General features: G+C 48.2%; 1 protein-coding gene across 5 annotated transcripts in view; it reads right to left on the bottom strand.

Annotated features, from left to right (window-relative positions):
• Positions 1 to 25,730, bottom strand: part of CLASP1 (cytoplasmic linker associated protein 1) — a 229,863-nt gene that overhangs the window by 141,554 nt on the left and 62,579 nt on the right. For all 5 annotated transcript variants that reach the window (XM_090046026.1, XM_090046022.1, XM_090046023.1 and 2 more), the window contains one exon: positions 22,272 to 22,339. In XM_090046026.1, coding sequence (XP_089902152.1) covers positions 22,272 to 22,339 — 68 coding nt within the window. The remainder of the gene's footprint in view (positions 1 to 22,271; positions 22,340 to 25,730) is intronic.

The following is a 25,730-nucleotide window of genomic DNA, read 5'->3' as shown; positions in this document are numbered from 1 at the left end:
GACCTCACCGTGCAGGCATCTAATTAAGATGTATGATACAGGCTAATATTATATACACTGCTTTGACACTAATAGCTATTCCTTGAGAAAAAAGTTATGTAGTGAATTACTTCTGGATTTTAAAACGATTAAGTCTGAATTCTAAGGGCATCCTCTTTGTAATGCATGGAATAGACAAGGGTGCGCTGCCTCGAGGTCAAGACCCTGCATCTACTTACGGATCAGTACCTAGCACAGCAGAAAAGATGCTGCTGGGTCAGGTGAAATCTTCTCTACAGAATCCCAGCTTTACTTGAAAAAGAAACATTGTGCTTTGAAATCAGTTGGAAAGGCAATGGTCCAAAACGTATACAGCTGCGGCAATTAGATCTTCTGAACACGCGGTACCGGGGAAGGTGACACCAACAGCACGTTACTTCTTCAACACCCGGGAGTCCCGTTACCATAGATGCAAATACCTATAACAAGTCCCTGCCTCAAAAGTGAACAATAAGCAAGTGGATGGGAAAGGTACTACTTAAAAAAAAAAAAAAATCGAAACGACCACATTTACATGCACTCATTCTGACGGGTGCCTCTGATGAGTTACCCAAGCGAAACCTTGAATAATTAACACATTCTGTAATAATTAACACAGTCTGCAAGACTCCATGTTGGCTCTAGGACACGCGGGATTTAAGGAACCTAGCGCCAAAGGAGAACGTGGCAGAAGATTTGGGGTAAATGGGGACACACCAAAAAAGAAAGATCAGAGCTACTGGTAACAAATGTCCTAATAAATTAGGAGACGTCAGCTGGCATGGGCAGCTCTTCCCAAGCGTTGATCAGACAGAAATGAAAAATCAGGAGCTGAAATCATAAGTAAGAAACTTTGTTAAGATTTTTTTTTTTTTAATGTGGCAATTTTACAATTTTAGACCTGGAAGCATCCAGGGGAACACATCTATGCTGCAACAGGTGACTTCAAGACACAAAACGGTAGGGATCTGCAGAGACGCAGACGTTTATATCTTCAACGCAGATATAAACTAGGAGACAGCACAATCGTACACAGTCGCACAATCCTTGCACAATGAAGCCCCACAGCCGAATGAGAGTTATTGGTTACCCAAACAATTCGGGCCCGGTTTGCATATTGTGCGGAGCTACGAGCAAACACGGACCGGTTTACGATTAGGTGACCGTCAGAGGGAATTCAGTTGTTTGGCACCAATGCCGGGAAACGCTGTTCCCTGGGCTGAGTTGTGTGTTATATTATGGAGCCCATTCAAGCCAAAAGTTGGGAGCTGAACCCACTGAAGAGGAAGCCAAAACCCTTATGTGCCACGCTCACCAAGACTCACGTCATTATAACTGGCAGAAGGCCCAGACGGACCCTCCCAATAAAGGTCCTGCACATATGGAGTAAGTCTGTGAAGCCCGAGATCCTTCCTGCTGAGTGTTTCAAAGCCCTCGCTAATGCTGTGCATGAGCTGGGAGTGGAAAGGAGGCACAGGGAAGTGGCCAGGGATCTGCTTGCCCCAGTTTTAATAGATGATCAATGGTGCCGTGCTTGTTAACGAGGTTCGGAGCAGTGGTAGCATGCTCTGCGTCCAGCGTCCCTGACCTCAAGCTGGTTGCAAGGCAGCTAATGAGAGCGCGTGCAGGGTTTGGGGAGGGGAGGCTGGACCGCTGCTGGGAGGAGAGCAGGCTGCACGCACCGGACAGAGCTGGCCAGGATCTACGGGGTCGAGAGGTTGGCTGCCCTACTCTTCATGAGCCCCGCACCGCTGGATGGTCTCTGCGTGGTTCTGCCACCACCTCCTTACAGCCTCCTTTGCAAGTTTAAGGTCCTCCAGGAAGTAACCGATGCCAAGGACGTGAGCTTCATCCTGCCAACATCCCTCTGAAGCTTTCCCATAAGAATACTGGGGGAGGCGATCCTCCACTTTGCCCCTCGTAAAGGAAAGGAAGAGCCTGAACAGAGCTCTTCACGTGACGAAGGAGACTTCTGCAAGGTGCCAAGGGGCAACTCCAAGGAACAGGGTTAAGAGCCTGGATGGGACAGAGAAAAGGGCTTGCCAGACTTTGCAGGGTCAGAGTCCAGAGATCCCCTGGGATCTGCTTCTCAGAAAGGGAATTAAAGGAAGGAGGGAGAAAACTGGGGTCAAGCATTTGCAGTATTTGATTTTCCGAGAGATCGGCGCGCTCCCAGGGTGAGAAGAACCCGTCATCGTGCAACCCTGCAAAGCCCGAGCCACTCAGCTTTGCTTGTGAGTCTTGATGCTTTAAAGTACAGCTGAACAAGCCCTTCCAGAAAGAACAGCAACCCTCGCACGCAGCGCGGGGAAGAGAAGGGCTACAGGGCAATCAGACCGAGGCCCACTGCCCTGGTTTATTTAGCCAACGCATTACAGAGACTATTCTAAGGGAGGAGAGAGATTGTCCTTGTCCGTCCTTGTACGATATTACTGTTTCATAGTAGTCTGTTATTCAGATGTGCGTAACCGTGCCCCATGCTGAGCATTTACCGTGCTGCACAACAGTTATTGCTGCTAATTTTGAGGAGGATCACTGCGGTGGCTACCCCCCAAATGAAAATGAGGACAGAGACAGAGCCGGTTCCTACCTGGAGGAGCTTAAACTCCCTACCTGTAGATCTTATTTGCCTGCTTGGTCCTGAACCTGCAACCTCATCCGCAGACTGGATGCATTTGGGCCTCTGCATGGGCCAAGGGGCCACCCGCACAGCCTCAGGGCCCTGAATACCCAGCTAAATCCTGCCTTCATCTCAATGTGGTGTGGGTTGGGTTAGCCAAGCCCTGCAAATATCATTCGGCGGCTCACAGAGCAAGCTGGTTTTCTTTTTTGACGGGCTGGTAGAACTGTGTATTTTCTCAGATGCAACACACCCAATAAACAGCTGCTGGAAATGGAAGTGTGCATTACATGCAAGAAATATGGTAAGAGCAGTGTCCACTGCTTACCAGGCACGAGCAAAAGCAATTCTGCATCCCATCCATAGGGAGCAGGACTACGAGCAGGCTCAGCTCCACAGCTGCTGCTACTCAGTTACTTCCTGCATGGAAAAATCTTTTTTTCCCTTCATTCTTCCTTTCAAAAATAAGATGCGTATCTCACTCCTGTGTGCGCTATATCTGACAAAGTCTGGTATTATTGTTTGCATTGCTCGTTTGGACTCGAAACCACAGTCACAACCCAGGATAACGGCATGCGTTAGTTTTTATTTCCGTGGATTGTCCGTGTGAAGGCTCAGCGAGTAAATGCTGTGACTGGGTAGTAAATCTCAAGGTCTAAGTCGATCCCAACCATGCAGTTGGCCCAATAAAAGTGATCACCTGCAAAAATCCTTGCCTCTTGCATATTTCCTGGACCCTCGCAGCTACAGCATCACTCCAGCACCCCCAATGATCATTTACTTAAGCAAGGATGTTACTTATTGGCATTGTTAACACATCTGCTGGCTCGGTCTCCACGGCCTTCTCTGACAATTTTGCACCACGTCTAGGTATGGAAGTGACATGGAGGAGCGCGACGCTGGAGGCACGGACGAGTACAAAATTAGCAAGCTGACATTAGCAGCTCTTCCCAAGTGTTGATCAGACAGAAATGAAAATTTGGGAGCTGAAAATCTGTAAAATTGCCACATTAAAAAAAACAAATCTTAACAGTTTTAGACCTGGAAGCATCTAGGGAACGCATCTATGCTGCAACAGGAGACTGCCAGACACAAAAAGGTAGGGATTTGCAGAGACAGACTATGGGCTTCAGTGCATTTCAATTTTACTTCAAATATAACTTCACAGCAGAAAGCTGTGAACAGAGGCACTGCGGAAAGATGAATCCTCTAACATCTCCCACTGTAATAATAAAACCTCCGCCGATCTGATCGCGGACCAGACTGCGGAAACCCAGTTCTGACGCATTCGGAGGGTTTTAGTATGCGGTGCAGGTTGTTGACGTTTGTCTCCATGCTGATTAACAAGCAATGAGAACTGCTCGGTGTCTAATTTGGAAGAATGCTGCTTTGATTCTGTCGTCTGTCAAAGCCCATTACTAAAAAATGAATGTTGCGTGCAAGCTTGCAGCTCGTGGCTTATTGTTTCCCGAAGCAGCCACTGCTCCCAACAAAAAGGATCAAACTACTTGGAGAAATAATCAGTAGACATGAACCAGCTCTCAGGACTTTAAAAGCTGCAGTTTGCACATAAACCTCAGAACTACGGGGTGCCTCCTATCACTCAGATTACCCCTTTGGCCGTCGAAAGCCAAATTCTGCCGTCAGGATGCAGTTCTTCCCTCAGTGATGCTAGACAGCATGCAGCGGACACAAAGTTCGATCCGTTTGTCCGGAGCCGTGGTCCGAGTGGTCTTGTTTCTTTGAGCAGCCCTGAGAGTTAAGCCCTGAGCATCTGCAGCTGCTGTAGGGGTTAACAGAAGATTAACGTTAGTTATTATCTACGTGGCGTTGGCATCCTGAGGCTCCCGGGAGTAATCAGAATGGCACAGGGCTATGCCTTGGACGTCAGTAACCAAAAAGAGTTATTCCACCAAAAAAAAAAAAAAGGTTCCACATTAATACTCTGATCCTGCAGAAACGTAAGCACAAGCTCACTTTTGCCTCCGGCGAGCACGGCATCTGCCACGTCTGGCGAATCGCATCCAGGAGCAGGTGCCAAAATAAAGGGAGCAAAGGAAAAAGCCTCTGCAGAGTCCCACCAAGAAAACCCCCCCCAAAAAACCTCTGTACAATTTTATTACCTCAATATACCTCTGTCGTTACTGTAAACCGACAACGCTGCTATACAGCGAACACACAGGCAGACGGTGAGAACTGAAGACGCGATGCTAACGGCTGGTGGGAAAAAGTTTGTCCGTATTAGTTATGGTTCGAGGTTTTGATTAAGTACCTGATTCGATACAGCGAGATGCTAGTCAGCCGCAGAAAACACGTGCGGTACAATGCTTTGGGATTCGATTCAAATCTGCGGCTGCTTCTGCTAAGCAAGACGCTAATAAAGAGCAGAGCGGGTCGTTCCACCGAAGCACGTAATAAGCATGTGGCTACATCGGGCCCGCGTACTGCTACGGGGCAAACAACAGATGGGTACAGCACAAAATAGTGGCAGGCCATGGCAGCAGCACAACACTTCTGAATAATGTAGAAAGCAACAGTACATCGGCTGCCTGGCTCCTGTGAAGTCTGAGTGTTTAATTAGGGGAGCCTTGGTTACGATCCAGCTAGCTAATGCCGCTTCAGATGTGTTGGCCTGTCTACTTGCAAGCATTTAGATGGTTTTTCCATCGTGTTACACTAACACAATAGAAAAATCACGCTCTTCTTGTCCATCAAAATGGGCTCAAGTCTTTGCATTATTTACGTGCAAGGGAAGGGACCTGCTATGGGATCTCTGACCCTTGTCTCCGGGTACTACGGCAGGACTGATGTGCCACATGCTCCTACCCAATCCCCAGGCGGACCGGCTTTGTGCGCTTCACTGATGATGCATTCTTGTTCAAATTCACAGCAAAACAGAGGGGAAAAAAACAACATTAGTATGGGCACAGCAGGTTGAACAAGCAGGTGCCCTGCGGTGGAGTGAAACGATTCACTGGGGAGCGGCACTGTATAATTACAGCAGAGGCAAAAAGCAAAGAGCTGAACTTTCAAAAGTTTAGATTTCTACCCAGAAACGTGGCACTGCTACATGGGAAGAGCCTCAGGCCTGCCTCACTCACTCCTGCAAGCAGAACAACACGTTGGCACCGCATCATCTGGTGACCTTTCCCAGCCATCTGCGACTGCTTTCATTTTAAAACATATAATAGCAAACAGAGAAATGAACCCGTGTGAGACACCAAGCCCGACAGACAGCCTTCTGCTGCACTCTTCACGGTTTGCTCATAAAAATACCTGAACCTCACCTGCTGCCGCCCCTGCAAATCTCAACTCCATTTTCACACCTCGGTGTTAATGAGAAGCCGCTGCTTCCCATCTACAAAAAGGCCTCTATTAAGCAGCTTGACTCACCTTATTTCTTACAGGCGAGCCCAAATGCAGGTCAGCAATGCTTCTCTTTATACATGAAAGATCCCATGATCAAAAAGAAAAAAAGAACCCAATGCAGTTAAAAATCAATACACTACCTTGATGCTAAAATAAAAAGCGCTTCTGAGGTAAAAGAAAAAATTGCACAGCAAGCTACAAAACCTACAACACTGATTTCCCCACCTGCCCTTGCATTAACCTTGTTCCAAACCCGAATCCAGTGCTGTGAAATAGTCTGCAAAGGCCAAAGCGAGGGACTGCTCAGTTTCCACGTAGATCGTTGAACTCAAATGCATCTCACTGACATTTGTGTCTTCAATAAAGATCTGTTACCAGACAAAGAGATCTGAAGAAGTAATTAAGCGGGTTTCTTAAGCAAGCAGCAAGGACCAACACAGACCCCACGCAAACAAAGCCGTTCTGTCAAGAAACGCTGTTTATTTTCCGTGCTTCGTTATATTTTACTCATTTACTGCAGCTGTAAACTTACAGCCTGGCTGCAGAATGAACACGCACACAGATGAATAATATGAACTCGAGTCGACTGGATTCACATGGCGGGTGAGGAATAAAAGCTTCTCCATATATATAGATTATGGATTAATTACTGGGTGAAATATCGGATTTAAGATTGCAAGCGTCTAGCGCTCCACTATAAATGAGAACAACAAAGTTTCAAGACTCCGGGTCAAGGGGAAAATGGAAATAAGCAGTCAGCCCCTCTACACACGCAGATAAAGGCACTATGGGATCTAACCCCCCGAGGCTGGGAGACCACGGTACCCGTGATCTCTTAGCTCCAAGGGTTTCATGCTCCCCCCAGGCTGGGAGATCGCAGCAGCTATGATCTCCCAGCCCCAGGATGTTTCACGCACCTTGAGGCTTGGAGAATCGTAGCCATACCCCGCAGCTGCTGGGACCCAGTTGGGTCCTGGCACCATGAGGCTTGCTGCCAGGACCCACAGTCGGAAGTTGCTGGGCCTGGCGCACGCCTGCGGCGGGAGCCCCGTCGGTTAACAGGCCGTCCAGACACAGGGGAGACCCTGCTGTGCATGCAAATTAAAGCTGGATACCAACAGGCTATAAAGTTAGTCCATTTTTTTGAGCTCTACCTTTATACCTTTATTCTGATTGGACAGCTGCTTTGCACATGTAGCTGGTCTCAAGGTGACTGTGCATCTAACCAGTTAATTGTGCGATACCTGTACGGTGTAGAAGGAGCCTCAGTCAGTCAGTCACTTTTTTACCAGCACCGGCATTGTTAACCGATCCACGGACACTGTTTTCTTCAAGGCTCCAGTGGAGGGCAGGCCATCCACCTTCTAAAACAAGTGCAGCAAAGATGTGGAAAAACCCACTTTCTCCAAGCCCTGACAGCTCAGCAGAATCCCAACATGAAGCCTTTCGCTCCTAGTTCACCGGGTCAGATCCTGCCTGGGTCAGAAATGACGTAACACTCTTAGCTTCTGATAGTGCACGGTACATGTACGACACATTTGCCGAACGAGCGTCTTTGTCCCAGAGCCATCCCTACATCGGGCACTGAATGGCATTACCAGATAAAACAATGCTACGTGGCTCCCGCTGCCCCAGGATGGCCCATCCTGCTCCTAGGCGAGCGCCGAGAGAGCTGCACCGCTGTTTTTTGTAGCATGTCTGTTTGGTGGGTGGGCAGAGGACCTGGTGCCCCATTGTCATCAGACCAGAACTTTTCCCCAGCACTAAATTATTATGAACGCGTGTTGTCGTGTCTGACAACGGCCAGCTGAACGAAGCCAGTAGGCTCCATTCATTCAATGCATACTGCGCTATCCACAACCTCCGGGGTAGGAGTCTCATCTGGGCCACGATCCTGCCCGAGGACAAGAGCTCTCCTGTTGGAGCAGATGGGGTGGTAGTAGGTGTGCCAGTACCCGAGGGCTGTGAAAAAAGGAAAGGCCTGGGAAGAAAAAAAAAAAATAGGGACATAGCCTCAGGTTCCCCTGCACAACACAGCCCTGGCGCAGTGCACACGTGTGCAGCAGAACCAGCCAACGCCATTCGGGCCTAAGAGCTAGCAGGAACCCCCCCAAGCACCAAGAAAGAAGAAAGGGCTCCAGAAAAGGATGCAAGATAGTCAGGACGGTTAAACACAGGTAGTCAGCTTCATAAAAGAACCGCCTGGAGCCGGCAGTCTGGATTCAGGGAGCTGATGCGGAAGCGTTTCGCCTCTGGAGCATCCAGATCAGATCTCATTTAAGCCCCGAGTGAAAACAAGGGCGGCTGTCGCTCCGCATCAGAAAAGCTCCGTGTGATTAGAGGTCTCTGCAGATGCGACTCCTGCCCCGCGCAGGACTCAAGCCGCAGGAGTGTAAATCGGGACTGAAGTGCACTGGCAGAGCGACAGAGGGAGCAGAGCTGATGCAGCCGCTGTCTGCCCGGCATCGGGCTCCAGCCGCGCCACTGCCCCTCGCAACTCCCCGACAAACCAGAGAGACTGGAAATGGGGGATGTGGTTTACTCGCCCGAACACCTGACCTAGTTAGGTGCTGATGGTTGCCTTGTGACCGTAGCCTGGCTGGGATGCAGGCTTGCTGCCCAGATGGATGCACTGCCATCCTGCCAGCTTGCTCATGCACTTAGCACTCACCGAAGAGAGGGGCAGCTTATGCCTGGCCCCTATGCAGTTACCCATGCTTCATCCCCCTCTGATGCACCCATAGGGGAGCAAACTGCAGCCCAGACAATCCAGGGAATGGATGTTCCCCCCAAGAAATGATGCCAGTCACAATTTCTCGAATGTCCATCTTGGGAGTCAGGAAACGAAGTCAAGAGGGAGAAACAAAAAGGTTTCACTCTGCTCCCCATGAGAGCCTGGGAAGAGACTCGGCTCGGACAACTCAGAGCAGGATGGGACCCGGTGCTGTAGTAATTAAAGGGACTCTGTACACCAGAAATCCAATCAATTTATAAAAAGTGAGTCAGAAGAAGTCACAAGCACTGTCTCTGCCCCTCAGTCCCCATGCTCTTTACCATCACATGTTCCTGCTAACATCCTTTTTCCTCTCCTCTTGCCAGTAGATTTGCAGGGAAGTGGACTAACTGAGCAAGCAGGGGAAAGAGAGAGACGGGCTACACTACAAGCACTAATGCAGGCACGAATGAAACATGCTGGAAAAAAACTGGAAGAGAAAATCTTCACAAATCCCTTTCACTTACGGCCATTCCAGCAGTTACTTTTAAGCATCTTATTTAAAAGCTGATCGGACAGACTGCGGGTGCCTTTAATTCTCGTTGTGTGCAGAAGACAAAGAAAGGCACGGCCTTGCTTAATGTTCAAAGCATCTCTGGAGAGATGAAGTGGTCCGAGCACCATCCTCAGGCTCCAGGAGCCGTGGGAGAACAGCTTGCGTGGCACAGCTTCAGACTCCCGGCAGGATTGTGTTGGCAGCCTGCGCTGGGAAGAGCTGGCAGGGCAACGCGCCCAGCGGGTACGAGGCAGGGACCGTGCAGACCTCAAAGAGACTTTCTTGCAGAAGTTTGCATCAACGGCAAACGGTTCCCACAGCCATTGGGGATGTTAAGCACCTGGCTCCTTAAATAGCTGGTGGATCTGGGCCCGAGGGTCTGCCTCACATGCATCCTTGCTAATGCTATGACCACTGCACATAAACCCTGTGTGGACTTTTGGCGGGCCATGGATGGCAGCCTGAATTTACCTGCAGGCACTAGTGAGCTTACAAGCAAAGGTAATACCACTGCTCAGCAATCACTCCCCCCATGTTAAATCAAGCCAAAGTCCATTTCCCATTGGTTAGGCACTAGGCTAATATATAAAAAGCACCCTTGCTCCTCGGTACCCCATTTATACAGGCCCTTGTATGAGATGAATATTCAATCTGGTGGCCAAAAATGCAAAAGAGCAAATACCTGTGAGCAACCAGGGTTTTGATACTGATTTTTCTAATGGTGTTTTTGGACCATTGCATGTGGTTTTGTCTATACATTCCTCTTTCTTTCTGATGCTCTTTCATATCATAGACATCTCATACATCTGAGCATTTTGCATATATGAACCAGGGACAGTCCAGCTGGGTTCAGATGAACACGGCTCTACAGTATATTGATGCCATTATTGGCACAGAAACGGGCGAAGAGATGGTGTTAAAAGCTGCGAGTTAAACTGCATCCTGAATTTACTTCCTACGGCTCCACTGGCTTTAGTCACGTTATATAGCGTATGAAAGTCGAGAGAGAATCTGGTCCCACTGCATTAAGATAACGTACACTTATTTTTAACATTCAGGTTCTGGGATGAAACTAGCTGGTACTTCCAATTAAAATACCCATAAGGAAGTGTTGGATGATGGGGCTGGAGGGAGATGCCCCAACCAGCTTAGAGAGGATCGTAGCCCTTGGCCTGCTGAAGACTGGGGTTGCAGATCACCAACTCAGTTTTGGCACCTTACAAGCTATTTTCACAGCGCTCGTGGGAGGTGAAGGAAGGTATGGAAGACATTTATTCTCTTTCAGCCCTACAGACATTTGCCTTACCAAAAAAACCCCAACTGGCAATCAGCTGCTATGACCTCTTGCAGGAGCTCAGGTGCAGAGGAGTTACTAGGCCTTTTCCTCCCAGTGTCCTCTGCTGCAACGAGCTCAAAACAGGCTACACGAAGTACAGCCAGGATTACTTGGGGCTGTCTGTAGTCCTGGGCTCTGGGGGCGCAAACAAGAAAGATTCAAATGGCTTAGCACAAAGCAACAAAAGGATTCCTCCGACAAAGCAGCGGGGCGTGATTAATTCCTTCAGTGGGCGAAAGAAACCCAGCCATTAGACACTATTTGCTGTCTTGCTCTACAAAAAAAAATAGGACGCTGCTATTTATGACTGCGTGGGTTTTGCTCCGATTCACAACAACGCATCCAAGGAAGATCAAATGCTTCAGTCGCACGTCAGTTAGAAAGCATAAAGAGGGCAATATAATGTCAGACTGAGGCCGCATGCTGAGAACAGTGTTTCTCTGCTATTTCAGCAACCAGGAGCAACGTTTGGTCCCTATCTACGATTTGGGAATTCCCATTTCCTTCAGCAAGGTTGCCTGGGCTTTACTGAGGGCACATCTCTTACAGCATCGGGTTAAATACTGGACCCGGCACCTCTCCGTGGATGCAGTCTCTGCCTGGGCAATGAGCTGGGTATTCTGCCCGTCGATAATGCCTCTGATTATAAACAGAGAAATAAAAAGCCTCTGAAAGCATCAGCAGACAAGGGTCTTTGGGTAAATCTGATCTCTTTCATTAGACCAACTCAAATACTTGGAAAAATTCTTCTTTGCAAGCTTTTGGGTGTAAACACCCTTCGCCAGGCATTCGTAAGAAGAGTATTTCCAACTATTCGTGTTGATCGAGGAAGATTTACCCAAAGACCCTTCCTTGTCTGCCTACGTGCTTAGACCAACATGGCTACAACCTACACCTCTGAAAGCATCCACACTCATCATCTTAGAAAGACGAAGGATTTACTCTCTAGTCTAGACGCTGGAATAAATGTACATGGGTATGGGTAGGGCAAGAGTCTGCCTGAATAATTTCAACGCTTGGGGGCACAACAGCATAACAGAAGCAGACCGGCCGGACCACAGGAACATGGTGCTCCCTTGCTATCTTCATTATAGCGAAGTAGGGCCGGGTGGCACCTCGGGGAGTTGGGAAGTCCACCCCCTTGCTCCAGGCAGGACTGTTCCTAAATCACTGTGGTTGAGTGTTTGCCTAACCTAATCTTCAAAAACTCTGGGAACAGCCCCCATACACAATGACCAGGCACAATGCCTGAAACATCGAAGACGCCTTTACCCTTTGCCCCAAATGAAGCAGGGGGATGAGGGCACCCGGCATAGGTGCTCTCCTCATCAGAGGCTCCAAAATTCAGTCTACTCGTGATGCACCTGATTTGAACGGAAATCTCCCCAGACACGCAAGAAGAGCAATCGATTATAGCATGTAGCGCCTCGAAAGGGGATGGGGGGCGGGGAGTCATCAGCTGTGTCCCATCCTATCTTTGCCCAGAGCCCTGGACTGGCACCCAGAAGGATCTCACTGCATTTCAGAAGCCACCAGCGCTGTACTTGACTGGGGCCATCAATCCAGGCCATATACAGCTATTGAGAGAGAGAAAACCATCCAAGCACCCATCACCAGCCTTGAATCCAACCAGCGATGCAAAGAGTTCAAAACTGCCCTCCCAGATCATTCTCCAAGAGAGACAACACATCGGGGGCCTCGTGCAAAGGAAGATAATTCCCTTCATTTGTTCTTATTTTACAAAGCGCCAATATGCATGGTGCTTTACCGACCCGGGTCCTTGCCCTAAACAGAGTACAGTACAGTCCTTTCCAGATGTAAAAACATGAACTAATTATGCTTTACAACTCCCCTGAGAGTGGTTTAAAAAAGGGTTTTATCCGCATTATCACGCAGCTCTGCAAGACCCATGGCTGTCAACATGTCAGCCTTCATTTAGGATCTTTCAGCAATTCGCGGTTCTATTTTCAGTGAATAGCTGAGAATTAAAAAGGCCCCTTTAAGTCATCAGCATGCTCACCCTTATGTACAATAAATTCATTAGCACTGTATTGCTGTTGCTGTAAGGAAAGGGATTAAGATGAAACATCACAGGGACCGGGGGGGGGACCTAAGATTCAGCAAAGATTCAGCAAATAGCAAAAAAGACCATTCAAAGAGCTGTTCTGGTGACAAATTTGCCCTTAGAGGCTGCTCTGTATAATGAATGTCAAAGCTATTGCATCAGAAATGTCGGGTTTCTTGCTGGCGCTTTCATAGGAAATGTCATTGGGACTAAGGCTGAGCCAGCCCCGACCCTAATTCTTCTTGACGGAGATCTTCAAACATAGGCAGCTGGGCAGAGGAGTGGAGAAGATACCAGAGAAGTGGTCCTCCACCGGGACAAGGGGCGATGTCTGCCACGTCAGTACAAATTTCAGAGCAATGAAAAGGAAAGGGATGGGGAACAAAGAGACCCAATTCAGAGGAAAGGGTAAGGACTAGGAATTATTACTGTAACTTTTACACCAGTAACTCTGCTGGATGTGCCCCCTCTCCTCCAGGGCCAGCAGTTTGGACTGGGAGGTCCAGCATCTTTACGGTTCCCTCTGCAGTGGAAACCGTCTCCTCCCCTCTATAAGGATTTCATTAAATGATTTGATAAATGCCACCTGGCAGGTCGAAAGTGTTAGGAAATGCCCTCCGCTCCATTTTGTGCTCTTCACTACCGCATGAAACAATGTCATGCGAGAGAAAAGGCATCCCCGGCACTTTCAGTTTGCCCTTTGAAGCTCATGCCACATCTCAGGCTCCCACCCGCTCTGCTGAGCTGCACGGGAAGTTCCTTGACAGCAGGGGCATTTGCATACAAAAGGGTCTATCTAGATGTGCAAAAAGACCTGTTGCGCATTAATCTGTCGCTCCTCGAGGGAGGGCACCGCACAGGTTTGCATTGAGGGGGACCTCACAAACCAGCTTCAAATGTTAACTTTGTGCTTTAATTTGTCAGGAACGCTATGTCAAACTCCACTTGAGCGGCATAGGCATGGCTGCCCCAGCTCCCATGGACAGAGAGGCTGCTCGAGTGTTTCCGTGCAAATGAAGTTGTCCGTAGAGGGCAGGATGCACACCCTAACCCACCCTTTCTACACAAGGGAACCCAACAGGCCCCGGGAACAAGGAGAAAGTGCATCGTGGAGACAGCTTTCACTCAGCCGTCCTCTGAAAAAGGCCAGCTCCATGCACACAAGCACCCATGGAGATCAGCGGCACGAGGAGCATGGTGGAGTCCATCCAGAAGAAAGATGCCAGAAACACAGAGGATATCGCTGCTTGTTCTTCACCTAACACTTGATATACGCGCTGCTCATAGCAGCGCGGTCAGTCTCTAGGGCAGGCATTTCTCGACTCATTAGGCTAGCTGGACTACGACCCCGCTGTCCTTTCACTTGCATCAGCCGGTCGTTCAGAGCTGAGGAAACCCCTGGGCAACAGAGACGATTCATTCTTCATTAATAACTAAAATAAATGCATATCGTTTCTTAAAGAAGACGATAAGCACATTTCTCCAGGACACTGAATCCATCCTAAAGAGGGAAGGGTCCGTGTTTGGAAACGAACATACTTGGTGTTATTTTTCCTATTCGTATCTGTGCTGAGTGACAAAAATGCTAGGAGGAAGACAGGTAAAACAGTTGTTGTACATAACCTGGCAAAGAGCTCTTAATATCCTCTCCTCTCCTCTCCGGCCCATTTAATAGTAATTATTACCAGACTACCAGGGAGAAAATGTTAAGAGCACTCGACCAGCCAGGTGTCTGCACCTCCAAATCCACTAACAATGTCCTGACTGGTGATGGGCCAGTCACTTAATATTCCCATGCCCCATTTTGCCCTTTAACAGCATTTATTGACCACGTGAGTTTTTTTTGTAGGACTGCAGCACTCAAAAAGGGCTTGCAGAGCCTTGGAGGATACGAGGAATCATGCAAAATTGTTGCATGCAATATAAACAGAGGTTTAATGAACTTGGTCGGTACCTTCTTAACCACTGCATGAAAAACAAGCATCACCTTTTGTCCCCCAAGGCCGCCTGGTTCTCATAAATATTTCAGCAGAACAGCGCCGTCCTGTCTTTTTTGGGGAAGGGGAGGGGAGCGGAGAGAGGGAAAGGCAGACGCAACAGCTTTACAAAGATGGCTAACGCGTTGACTCGAATGCTGGAACGCAAGCCCGGGGTCGGCGCGCATCACAAAAAGAAACGCGGCGCACGCTTCTCCTGTGAATTCAAGGTCCACAGTCGTAAAGACCCTTGAGCTCCTCTGTCTCCCTGTCATGCGGCATTTCCCACTTCAGCAGCTAGAGAGCCTTAGCCAGAACACGAGCTAAAAATAATAATAATCACAGAAAATCCACCGACATCTCCACTCAGCCTGTTTCTTTGGCTGCAATTCAGTGCTGGTTTAACAAACGACTTGTAACCTCTAAATCACTCCCTGGCTGACGCTGCAAATACCGTACTGATTAAGAAGCAAACGCAGCAACCGTTCAAAAAAAGAAGAAACAAAACGACATTAAACTCTGCAGGATGGTTAAAAATGCCACCAGTTTTTTTTTCCTTCTCTTACAAGGTATCCCCCCCTCTTCCCTCGGGTAGCTCTGCTTTGCCCCCCCGGCCCCGGACAGATTCATCTACGTCCTTATTTGATACCAGCCTCAAATCACGTTTGACGTCTGCATCCCAGGTATGCTTCCTTCCAGCCTATTTTGCAAAGTTTGCTCTTTATTGCTGAAGCACCACTACGATCCAAATCTATTGGTTTCCTTCCTAATGCTTAAAAAAAAAAAATGAAAAGGCACAAACAGATTTCCACTGTCCCCCTTGCTCATTAAGCAGGATGCCTACCTTTCCCAGCAGTCATGCTCTCCAGCGAGCTTGAGATGCTAACAGAGAGCGCCGGGCTCTCGGCAACTTCGGCACCAGTAAACTCTCCCCCCTCCCAAACGACTCCTCCGTGTGACCTAGCAGAGATGATGACTGCCACCCCTCCTCCAAAATAAGAGCCAACCTCAGCGCTCAGCTGAGCAACATTTGTTCTCCCAAGCCCGGGTTTCTTTTTGCCTCCCTCTTTCTTCGACATCACGACATGAAAAGCAGGCTCCAGCGGAAAGAAAACCACAGTCGCCTTCCCTTGAGCCAGCACAGCTGAGCAGAAAGGCCCACTCCTGCATGCCCACCGTGCTCGAGGACACGGTGCCAGGGCAGGGACCTCTCGTCCACTCCTATCTGGCCCCTTTCCCTTCGTCTCAATCAGGCGAAGCCTCAGTCAGTGAAATGGGTTTTCAGTTTCGTCCCCAAGGCAGCGAGATTCAGAGAACAGGCAACTAAATGGGCGGGGGGCTGGACTCGATGATCCTCCGAGGTCCCTTCCAGCCCGAATGTCTACGAAACCAAGCAATAAAGAGCAGAGCCGGGGAATCGTCTGGTAGCTCAAACCTCTTGAGCCATCATCAAGCATCCCCCCTTCAGTCCTGCAAGGCTGTCGCTTGAATGGGGCTTGCGATGCGCCCAATAATCTGGCTGCAGAGAGGGCCAACTTTTGGGAAAGACCCTGCACGACCAGGATGCCAAAATTACACGCAGTGACTGTGCTCCAAAAATCAGAGCCACAGGTGGAAGCGTTGAAAGCGGCTCGTTTGCGTCTAATTACTTACAGATTATTATAAACAAGCTTGGGGAACCACCCCCATTCAGGCAACACGTGATGTGGTCCCACCTGACTAAACATTTCCTTAATTATGGAGAATACTACTCACCCAGGGTCAAATTCATCTTTCTCATGGTTGCCAGGAATTTGGTATTATTTTACGACTAATACAGGAGCCTGCTGCAATTGGGTAAAGCAGACAAATATTATTACTGGATAAAAATGTGCATGTGCCCAGGGCTATTACCCAGAGAAATAAGTGTCAGCGGGAGGCCCGTGTTGTTAGTAGAAAGTGTACTCAAAAAAAAAAAAAAAAAACCCCAAAACTGGTTTTGCTGAAAGAAAGGTACGCTCACAGAAGTCGCTTTTGGCTCCATGGCTGCAAGGAAAATCCCCGGCAAAAAGTCTGCTCGTGTCAGGAGCAAGGTTCACACCGACTCCCCTTCCTCAGCGCCAAACTGCTGGAATTTGGCCCGAGGGCCTCAAATCACACCAGCTGCAGGGATTTGGGGGGCTGCGATCACATGGGAGACCCGCAGAGATAGGAAGGCCGCGCAGAGACAACTGGCGCCCTGTAGAGACCGGTGCAGCTCTCGCGGCCCTCCCAGCTCCAGCACCAGCCACGCTGACCATCCCCGTTTAGAGGGATCCCAGCTTAGCATCTCTTGCCTGGATTTCCGTGCGAAGAGCCGCGTGCGCGGCGGAGGGGCAGTGCCGTGCAGACAGCCCACCACCTTTGCCCCGACGTGTCCGGAGCCCGATCCAAGCGGGCGCAGGGTAGGATGGGAGGGGAGAAGATTAGCGTGCGGTGGAAGCAAACCAGAAGCGGGCACCTGCCATGCCTGGGCGCTGCAAGGACTGCAGAAGAGAGCGGGATCATCTGCTTCCAGGGAGGGCTTTAAAATTTGGATTGCACATCTTAGAAACAGAATACGGGGCTGAATGCTACAGGATCTAAAACCTGACAGTGGTATTGGATGAAGTGGGATTCAAACGTGTGCACCAGAGAAGCTTTGGCTCGTAATAACTTTGCTCGATGCTAATGGGGTCCTTGTTTCCCATCAGTCAGCTCCTCCAAGCGTGCTCTAGCATCTTTCCTCTACCTTGGGTTATGGCTCCATCACTTGCTGAGCCTGCTCTAAAATCAGAATTTGGAGTTTGGGCCTGATCCAAAAGCCACCGGAGTCGATGGAAAATGCTCCCACCGATTTCAACAGGCGTCGGCTCAGGCCCTCCCCGCCATAAATCCAAGAAAAGCAGAGCAGCAGGAATCTCTTGGAGTAAATTAAATCCACCTTTGTGTCCAAGGGGCTCCCTCCATATCGCATCCAATTAAAGATCATCACGCCATGCCACACGAAGACGGCAACCGACGAGCGCGTAATTATTGGCTCTTTCATGCTGAAAATCTTTCCTCCCGGGGGGGGCTACAAGCACATCTGCATAATTAGCAGAAGCAGCTACACAAAAATAATTAGCCTGCTGAAAGCCTAAAGGGGGGAAAACTGTAATTTTTGCTTCAAGAGGTTGACTAATTACATGTAAAAAAAAACCAAATAGAGACGCACCGAGAACCATCGAGAAATCCGATGTGCGTTTTAGCTCCATTTTCTAGCTCTAAGCCTTCCCGGTCACCTAGCAACAAGCAGCGTACGTACAAAGATGAAATCCTGCCTCTGTCTGCACAGAAATGAAACGTACTTCAAATTACCGCCGAGTCCTTTTCCCTCAGTAACTGTTGTTTTATTCATAATATTATTAAGCCTTAAAAACAGAATCCAGATGCAGAAGGGGAAAAAGAAAAAAAGATCAAGCGCATCTTGAGATTTACTTGACAAAACTATCATGAACTGCAGCAAAGAAAGTCAGAAAACATACAAAAAGGCTGGGACCGCTATGTCTGCAAATGCATAATGGCTTGCGTTCAGCCGGCGGCGAGCGGGTACGAACCCGACAGCTTCGCCGGGAGTTGCTCTCGCCTGGCCTCGGCCAAACTGAGATCAGAATACGTCTCATCATCTTAATAAACGCGGCTTGCAAACCGACTGCCCCCCCGCTTGGGCCGACGGTTATTATTTATTGCCTGGTGTTTGCTCAAGGGAGTCTTTAATGACTTCTAGCGCAGGTCAAAGGACTTGCGAAACGCACGCGGTGCTGCTACGCTGGCCGGCCGCGTTCGCAGGGAGAGCGGGTCGCTAAAACCGCACGGATCCAAGCCCGCGTTCTTAGAGAGCAAGACGATCCATTTTGTTATTGCACTGCTTTGACTGGTTTTTTTGGCCTGATCCGCCATTTCAAAAACAGTCATTTCTTTTCTGCCTGCTTGACTCCTCTGCAAAGCGGTACAAGCCAGGCTTGACAAGCGTTTCAAATCCTTTTGCGGTCAACGTGGCTCAGTGATCCTAGGTGGCTACGACACGGCTACAAGCAACCTTGTTAGCTAGTGGCTTGGTCCCAGCGATGTGGCAGAGGAAGGCTTGGGGTATGGCATTGATATTATATGTTAAGACATGTAGATGTTGCGGGTATTGGGTCTGGAGCCACATGATGATCTGGAGCAAGCCATTTGTAATGTGCTTTGTTCTTGCCTCTTTTATAACAAGCCTGGGTACGCGATACATTTACAACAGTGAAATCAGCCTTTGTACTGGTGAGACAAATGACCAGACATCATGTACAGCCCCACACTGGCATGGTTTAGTCAAATCCAATGTAAACCCAACAAGAAAACAGAGGAAAAATCCTTCGGTGCGAGTCACCTAGGTGTATAATGTTAGCTGTCCACAGCTTATCCCAGGGTAGCCATTTGCTCCTGGTGGCAAATAGGCTATTCTCTGCTCTTTTGCCTTTTGGGGGTGAGGGACTATAAAAGCACCTACTGCAAGCCACTACCCCAGGATAGGTGCCAGTCTGTCCGCTCCAAGGCCCGCTGCTATTTATGTGATGTAAATTATGCTGGCTTGAATGTGCCATTTGCCCATGCCCTTTGAAAGCCACGATTTAAAGCCGTGGGCACAGCATTAAAGTTATTTCTGTAATAAAGACAGGAGTTTACCATCTTCACAAAACAGGTTTTCATGCTGGCTGCAGAGAGTGAGACTTTGACAGAAAAAGTCAGCGTAGGCCAGGGGTTTGCAACCTTTTTTCCCCCACTTACGGACTCCAAAAAAAAAAAAAATGTTGAATAGAGGTGCAAACCCCTTTGGAAAATTTTGAATGGAGGCTCAGACCCCTTTGAATTGTAAGTGTAGGTATTCACGTACTTTTTACTGATAGTCATCTTTCATGGACCCATTAGACATAGTCTGTAGACACCCAGGGGTCTATGGACCACAGGTTAAAAACCACTGGTGTAGACAAAACCTCACACCAGACTGAAGATGCTGGTGCTAGAGCTAATGCAGAACAGACCAGACACTGGTAGTGGGATTAGCTGGGGGCACAGTAGATACACTGGAGGGTAGGGCTAGCATTCAGAGTGACCTCAACAAATTGGAGGCCTGGACCAAAAGAAATCTCATGAGGTTCAACAAGGACACGTGCAAAATCCTGCACTTAGGATGGAAGAATCCCCTGCTCTGGGACAAGCTGGGGGCTACTGGCTGGGCAGCAGCTCTGCAGAAAAGGACCTGGGGGTGACAGTGGACAAGAAGCTGAATATGGGCCAACAGTGTGCCCTTGTTGCCAAGAAGGCCAACACATACTGGGCTGTAGGAGCATTGCCAGCAGATCAAGAGAAGTAATTATTCCCCTCTACTCTGCACTGGGGAGGCCACATCTGGAGTCCTGCGTCCAGTTTTGGGCCCCCCACTGCAGAAAGGATGTGGAAATTGGACAGAGTCCAGAGGAGGGCAAGGAAAATGGTTAGGGGGCTGCAGCACGTGATTTATGAGGAAAGGCGGAGGGAACTGGACTAATTTAGGCTGGAGAAAAGAAGACAGAAAGGGGATCTGATAGCAGCCTTCAACTATCTGCAAGGTGGTTGCAAAGAGGATGGAGCTGGGCTGCTCTCAGCGGGGGCAGATGACAGGACAAGGAGCAATGGGCTCAAGTTGCAGCAAGGGAGGTTGAGGTTGGACATTAGGAAAAACTCTCACTAGGAGGGTGGTGAGGCATGGGACCAGGTTATCCAGAGAGGTGGTGGCATCTCCATCCTTGGAGGTTTTCAAAACCCAGCTAGACAAAGCCTTGGCTGGGACAATGTAGTTGGGGCTGGTCCTGCTCGAAGCAGGGGGCTGGACTAGATGTGACCTCCTGACATCCTTTCAACCCTCATTTTCTAGGATTGTACAGGCAAGTTATGGTGCTCAAGCTATTCTGGTATCCATGCCACCTAAGATAACATGATTGCACAGCCAGAAGGCACGGCAGAGTGGCATCTCATCTACTAACTATAAGATCCTGCTTTCTGCCGGGCGTCAGGCTAACACAGCTAACTACCTCTCCGTGATTACACAGCTAAGGTTTATCCTTGAAACGTCAAGTTTTTCCTCCTCTATGTCTACTCCTCAGCAAAGGCTGCTCTTGCTGGTCTCTCCTGGGCATACCAGTGGCCATTCGACCCAGGGCCATGACCCGCTTCGTTTTCCTGTAGGGTTACCCCTACGTTGCGCCGACAGTGCCCTGGCGAGCTGAGCTTGTGACTCATTAACAGATTCCAAGGCAACTTCCGAAGAAAACAAATCATCACCAGCTTGCACAGTTTGGATATAATTAATCTGTGTTGCCACAGCGTAGCAACATAATGTCACAACACCGTGCCGCACAAGCTGCTCCCAAGCTCCAATAAGCAACAGCGTGACATGACGTGACCACACGCACCACTTTTTAAGGCCATCTTCTCCGGGCATATCCATTAGCATCTCTCATTAAGACATAATGAGCCACATTCATCTTTATTCTAGTTTAATTGATATCCATGACACTGGAGCAGGGGCAGATTCAGTCTACTCTGTCCTGGGTATTCAGGACTAAAGGTACGATGGCTACGAATGCTTAAATCTTTGATCAAGGAATGCTTGTTTTTCCTTCCTGAGTCTAAATCAAGACCCGAACACTGTTTTTCAGTTATACTTAACAACGTCCCTCGTGCCGAAGAAACAGCAGATTGCCCTCATCATAAACACTGCCCACGAACAATATTCTTGTGCTTAGGGTTTGCCCCCCACAACGTCACACAGTGTGGCATCTGCCCTGCATTTCGCCACAGCCAGACGTGCAGCAAAACGCAACGTAGCAGCGTTAAATACACCCACAAACTATTTCATGAATTTTTAAGCCGTGCCAGGAAACGTCTGCTCCAGTGCAGAACTGCCTTCAGACCGTGGCTTCTTGTCTAGCTCTATCACATGTGCATTGTTTCAGAGAGAAAGGGCACGGCAGTTTAGAGGGATCTGGCAGGAAGAATAGTGCCTGGAAAGGAAAATAACTCTGTCTTTCCCCAGACCTGATCTTGCCAGACAAAAGCAGATTCATCTCCACTCTCTTACCAGCCACCTTTCTGGCTGTTAAGGGGTGGGGGCACCATCTTTGATGCTTGCAACCATCCAAGAAAAGCATGTGAAAACTGCCGGAGAACAAGATCAGATTCACTGGATCCTGCAACAGCCTCCCCAGCAGTGAATCTGAATGCTCTTTTACATTTACAAAGAGCAACGCCTGAGTCAAGTCCTTCACAAATTTCAGTTCCCCACCCACCAACACTTTCCTTTTTTTTAAAGTGTCACTTGCTCTGACTCACAGGAGTTCGCCTTGAAGACTACTGTAAGGTTATCAGCCTCTGACCCTAAATTCCCTGAAGGTTACATGCATATATTTCCCCATTCCTGTTCGTCCTGCGGTAAAAACAGACGGTAATTGCATGCAACACGTGGTGACCCTTTGCAAGGAGCCTTTTACTTCTACGGCCACTGGTCTGCCTCACGCTGATCATTCACAAAGGAGTGGGGAATGCCAGCAGCGTTTCTACTCACCGCCCGACCCCTGGATCATGTTTCCGGATTTCTGGACTTCATCAAATTTTGTAAAGATGACGTTCAGCCTGTTTGAAAGAGAGAAACAAAGATGTAATGAGGAACCCTTCTTAATAAGAGACTGATTCCCCTCCCATTGAAGCCGCTGGGAGTTTTGCCGTTGAATTCATTGAAAAGAAGGTAAGGACTGAAATTTTACATAAAGTGTCGATACAGAATTGTGATGTTTGGTTATTAATATACAGGAAAGAAACAGAGAATAGATAAGAGATCTGGAAGTGGCGTGTTATACCCAGGGCCGGTAGCGGATGCATACAAGGACAGAATCATAGAAAATGGGGCTATAAAGGGACTTTTGGCTGTCATCCAGTCCAATCCCTTGCTCAAGGCGGGATCGGCCCCATCTAAACCATCCTAACCAAGTGCTCACATTATAAAACCCTGTTTTCAAACTATTTAACTTTGCTGAACTTAAAGCATTCACAGACACAGGTGACAGGAAAGGTGTGGGGGCTTGAAAAACATTCACGTTCAGCCTTAACACTTCTCTTCTGCTTTTGCCTTGCTTTCTCCATCACGTTTCCATTGCAGCACACCCCTTCAGCTCAGTCCTCCGTCCCCGGGAGCTCAGTCCTTGAGGATGGGCTGTGGCAAACCTTTCCATGGGGACATCCAGGGAAGGGAGAGGAGACAGGCGGAAAAAACCACCCTCCCCTGCACTCCTGTCAAGGCGGCTCGACTCCACGCTGCCGCCCAAAGGAGAACTGACACTACATGGGGGTGTATTCAAAACCCCTCCTCTTATGGGAAGTCTAAGCAGACCCCTTGCCAGAAACCTATTTATCAAGCCAATTTAAAAAACGAGATGCAAATGTGCTTTTCCAGGATATCGGCTAGTCCTTGTTCCTTCCCCGACAGCAAAAAGAAGCTAGTTATTGGCTGAGACCACAAGCACTGAAAACCTGAGCTTATCCCGGGACAGGAGAAAGGAAGAGGAGACACTGGCATGGAGCTACTGACCTCTGCCAGCTGAACATCTCTCATCACCCTCTCCTCTAGATACATGGCCTTGTTCCCTTTCTCAGACCCCTCGCCTCTACCCTCCTCACCTCTCCTTGCCGCCTTCTCCCACTCTCAGCTCTGACTCCTTTTCCAGTTCCCTGGGCATTAATTCACTGACATCATAACAAATTAAGTCTTTCAAGGTCCTAAGGCTGCAAACGTAATTCTTTGGAGGAAGATCTGTAGTTTCGAACTTGTGCCGTAGTAAGCGTAGGGGAGGCAAAGCCCCTGATCTCGTGCTCCGACAAGCCTCAGCCTGCACAAGAAGGGTTTGCTTTTCCACAAAGAGTTTAAACATTACAAACCCTAGACCTGTCATTCACCCCAGTGCTGGCAGAGGTCTCTCATCGGACAGTCTTATCACAAATTTGTATAGGCAAATCCATCCGGAATCAGCCTGGCCGAACAGAGATGTGTTACCAGGTAGATGCCGCACTAATCACAGATTAAAATGACTGGGCACATTTTTGTCCATGCCCTGGAAAAAATAGGCAGCCCTAATTATGCAGCTGCCTCTAACTCAGAGCCACAAACGCAAGATGCTTCTACCACTTCATCCGTGCACACTCTCCCGTCCCTCTCAGGCCTGCCTTGTATTCCCTAAAGAAAAGCTTCATTGATTCCTTTAAAAAAGTTGTTCTTAAAAGGATGCATCCAAGATCCAGATGCACCAGGGAGGCTGCCAGATAAACTGGCTGGTTTCCCAGCTGCTTAGCTAACCGTGTAATCTTAGCTGAGCCATTAAACTCCTCTCTGCCTCAGTTTCCACGTCTACACAATGCAAAGGCTAAGACCATTCATTTGTCAAGTGCTTTGGGGTCCTCAGATGGAAATAGATTTGCTAGATTTATACTGAAATTTGCTGAAGGAATTATACTGTGCGTCAGTCAGCACCCGGGCTGGCACACTCTAGGATACCGAGCATACAAGCTCTAGCTCACTGATGCAAAAGCAGCGGAAGTTATCACCACTGAAGTTGCAGAAAGAAATTACAAACTTTAACCTCACAGATAATCAAGGCTGGCTAACTTGCACGCAGCCCCAAAGATTCAACAGAACTACTGCGAAATTAAGACGAGCAAGCTCAAAAACGCACGCTACATCGCTTCAACCTATGGCCTAACTTTTGAAGGAGATTGAAAAACTTGAAGTCCCAAATGGAGCTTTTGTAAGTCAAATGTGTTGGCAAATGTCTAAATATGGCTTGAGATAATAATAATAATAATAATAATAATAGTTATTGCTGTTATTCTTACTATTATTAGCAATGACAATTATTATTATTAACTTTGACAAATTCAGGCTGGGGTGCACTGGCACTGATGGCCTTCGGGGTGTTGGGGCCCTGGGCAAGAGACTTAATTTTAATGACCTATAAGCAAGTTGGACATCTGCTGCAAAATTTTGGGGCCCCCTAAAGTGTGAGGCCTTGGGCGGTTGCCCGGTTTGCCTTCCCTTAAGGTGGCTACTGGTGCTGGAGTAAAAGAAAGGAAATTTTGGCCAACAGTTTTTAAATGTGTGTCAATGTAGTGCTGTCAACGTGAACGGGGCCTCGAGACTGAAGACGGGAACCAACAACTGAAACTGATAAGAAGCCAAAGTGAAAATTACCGGCCCAGTTTTACTGTCCAGCAGAGGGATGAAAAAGAACAGCCTAAATTCACTTCCATACATGTGATGATCTGAAGGCCAGAAGGGAACTTGATCCTCTGGTCTGTATCCTGTATGACACTGGCCACAAAACTTCACCCAGAGGTTTTTATATTTCCTTTTGCTTTTTTCTCCCCCCTGGATTTTCTTTTCCAATTGAACAACAACAAAAAAATACTACAGTAACAGGTGAGACTGAGTTTAAATACACAGAGCTCCTAATGCACACAATTGTAGTGTGTGTTTTGCAATATTCACTGGGTTTCTTTAACACCCAGCTGCTGAGTCATGTGATTATTTGAGAACCTCAGCTTTCTTCTTTATTTTTTTTAAAAAAAGTTTCAAGCCTCTTGGTTGCAGAGGACAACTTAGAAATGTGATCTGACTGCACCTGAAAGGTTTGAACACTGAAAGATTTATATGCAAAGTCTCAGATGCGTGATATTTTGTACAGCTCTCATGATTGTTAGGTCAGTCTCGTGATCTGGAATACTAAACATGATTTTTAGCTTGCCGATGTTCTTTTAATAGACCACTGTAACGTGAACCTTAACCACTTGAGTTAATTCGATCTTATGAATGTCTTCACCAGTTTTGAAATGCTTTCCTTACATCTTATGGCCCCAATCCTGCAAGTACTTAGGTGCATACGTCATTTGCTGCAGGTGAACAATCCCCATTTGCTTTTCTCTCCTGCATAACATTAAGTACATGCTTAAGTGTTTACACAATGGGGGAAGAGGGGAA

The sequence above is a fragment of the Crocodylus siamensis genome, chromosome 4, assembly GCF_052110815.1.
Source record: "Crocodylus siamensis isolate JL-2025a chromosome 4, ASM5211081v1, whole genome shotgun sequence".
Classification (NCBI taxonomy): Eukaryota; Metazoa; Chordata; order Crocodylia; family Crocodylidae; genus Crocodylus; species Crocodylus siamensis.
Note: the sequence above shows the minus strand (reverse complement) of the source record. Positions and strands in the feature narration are given on the sequence as shown.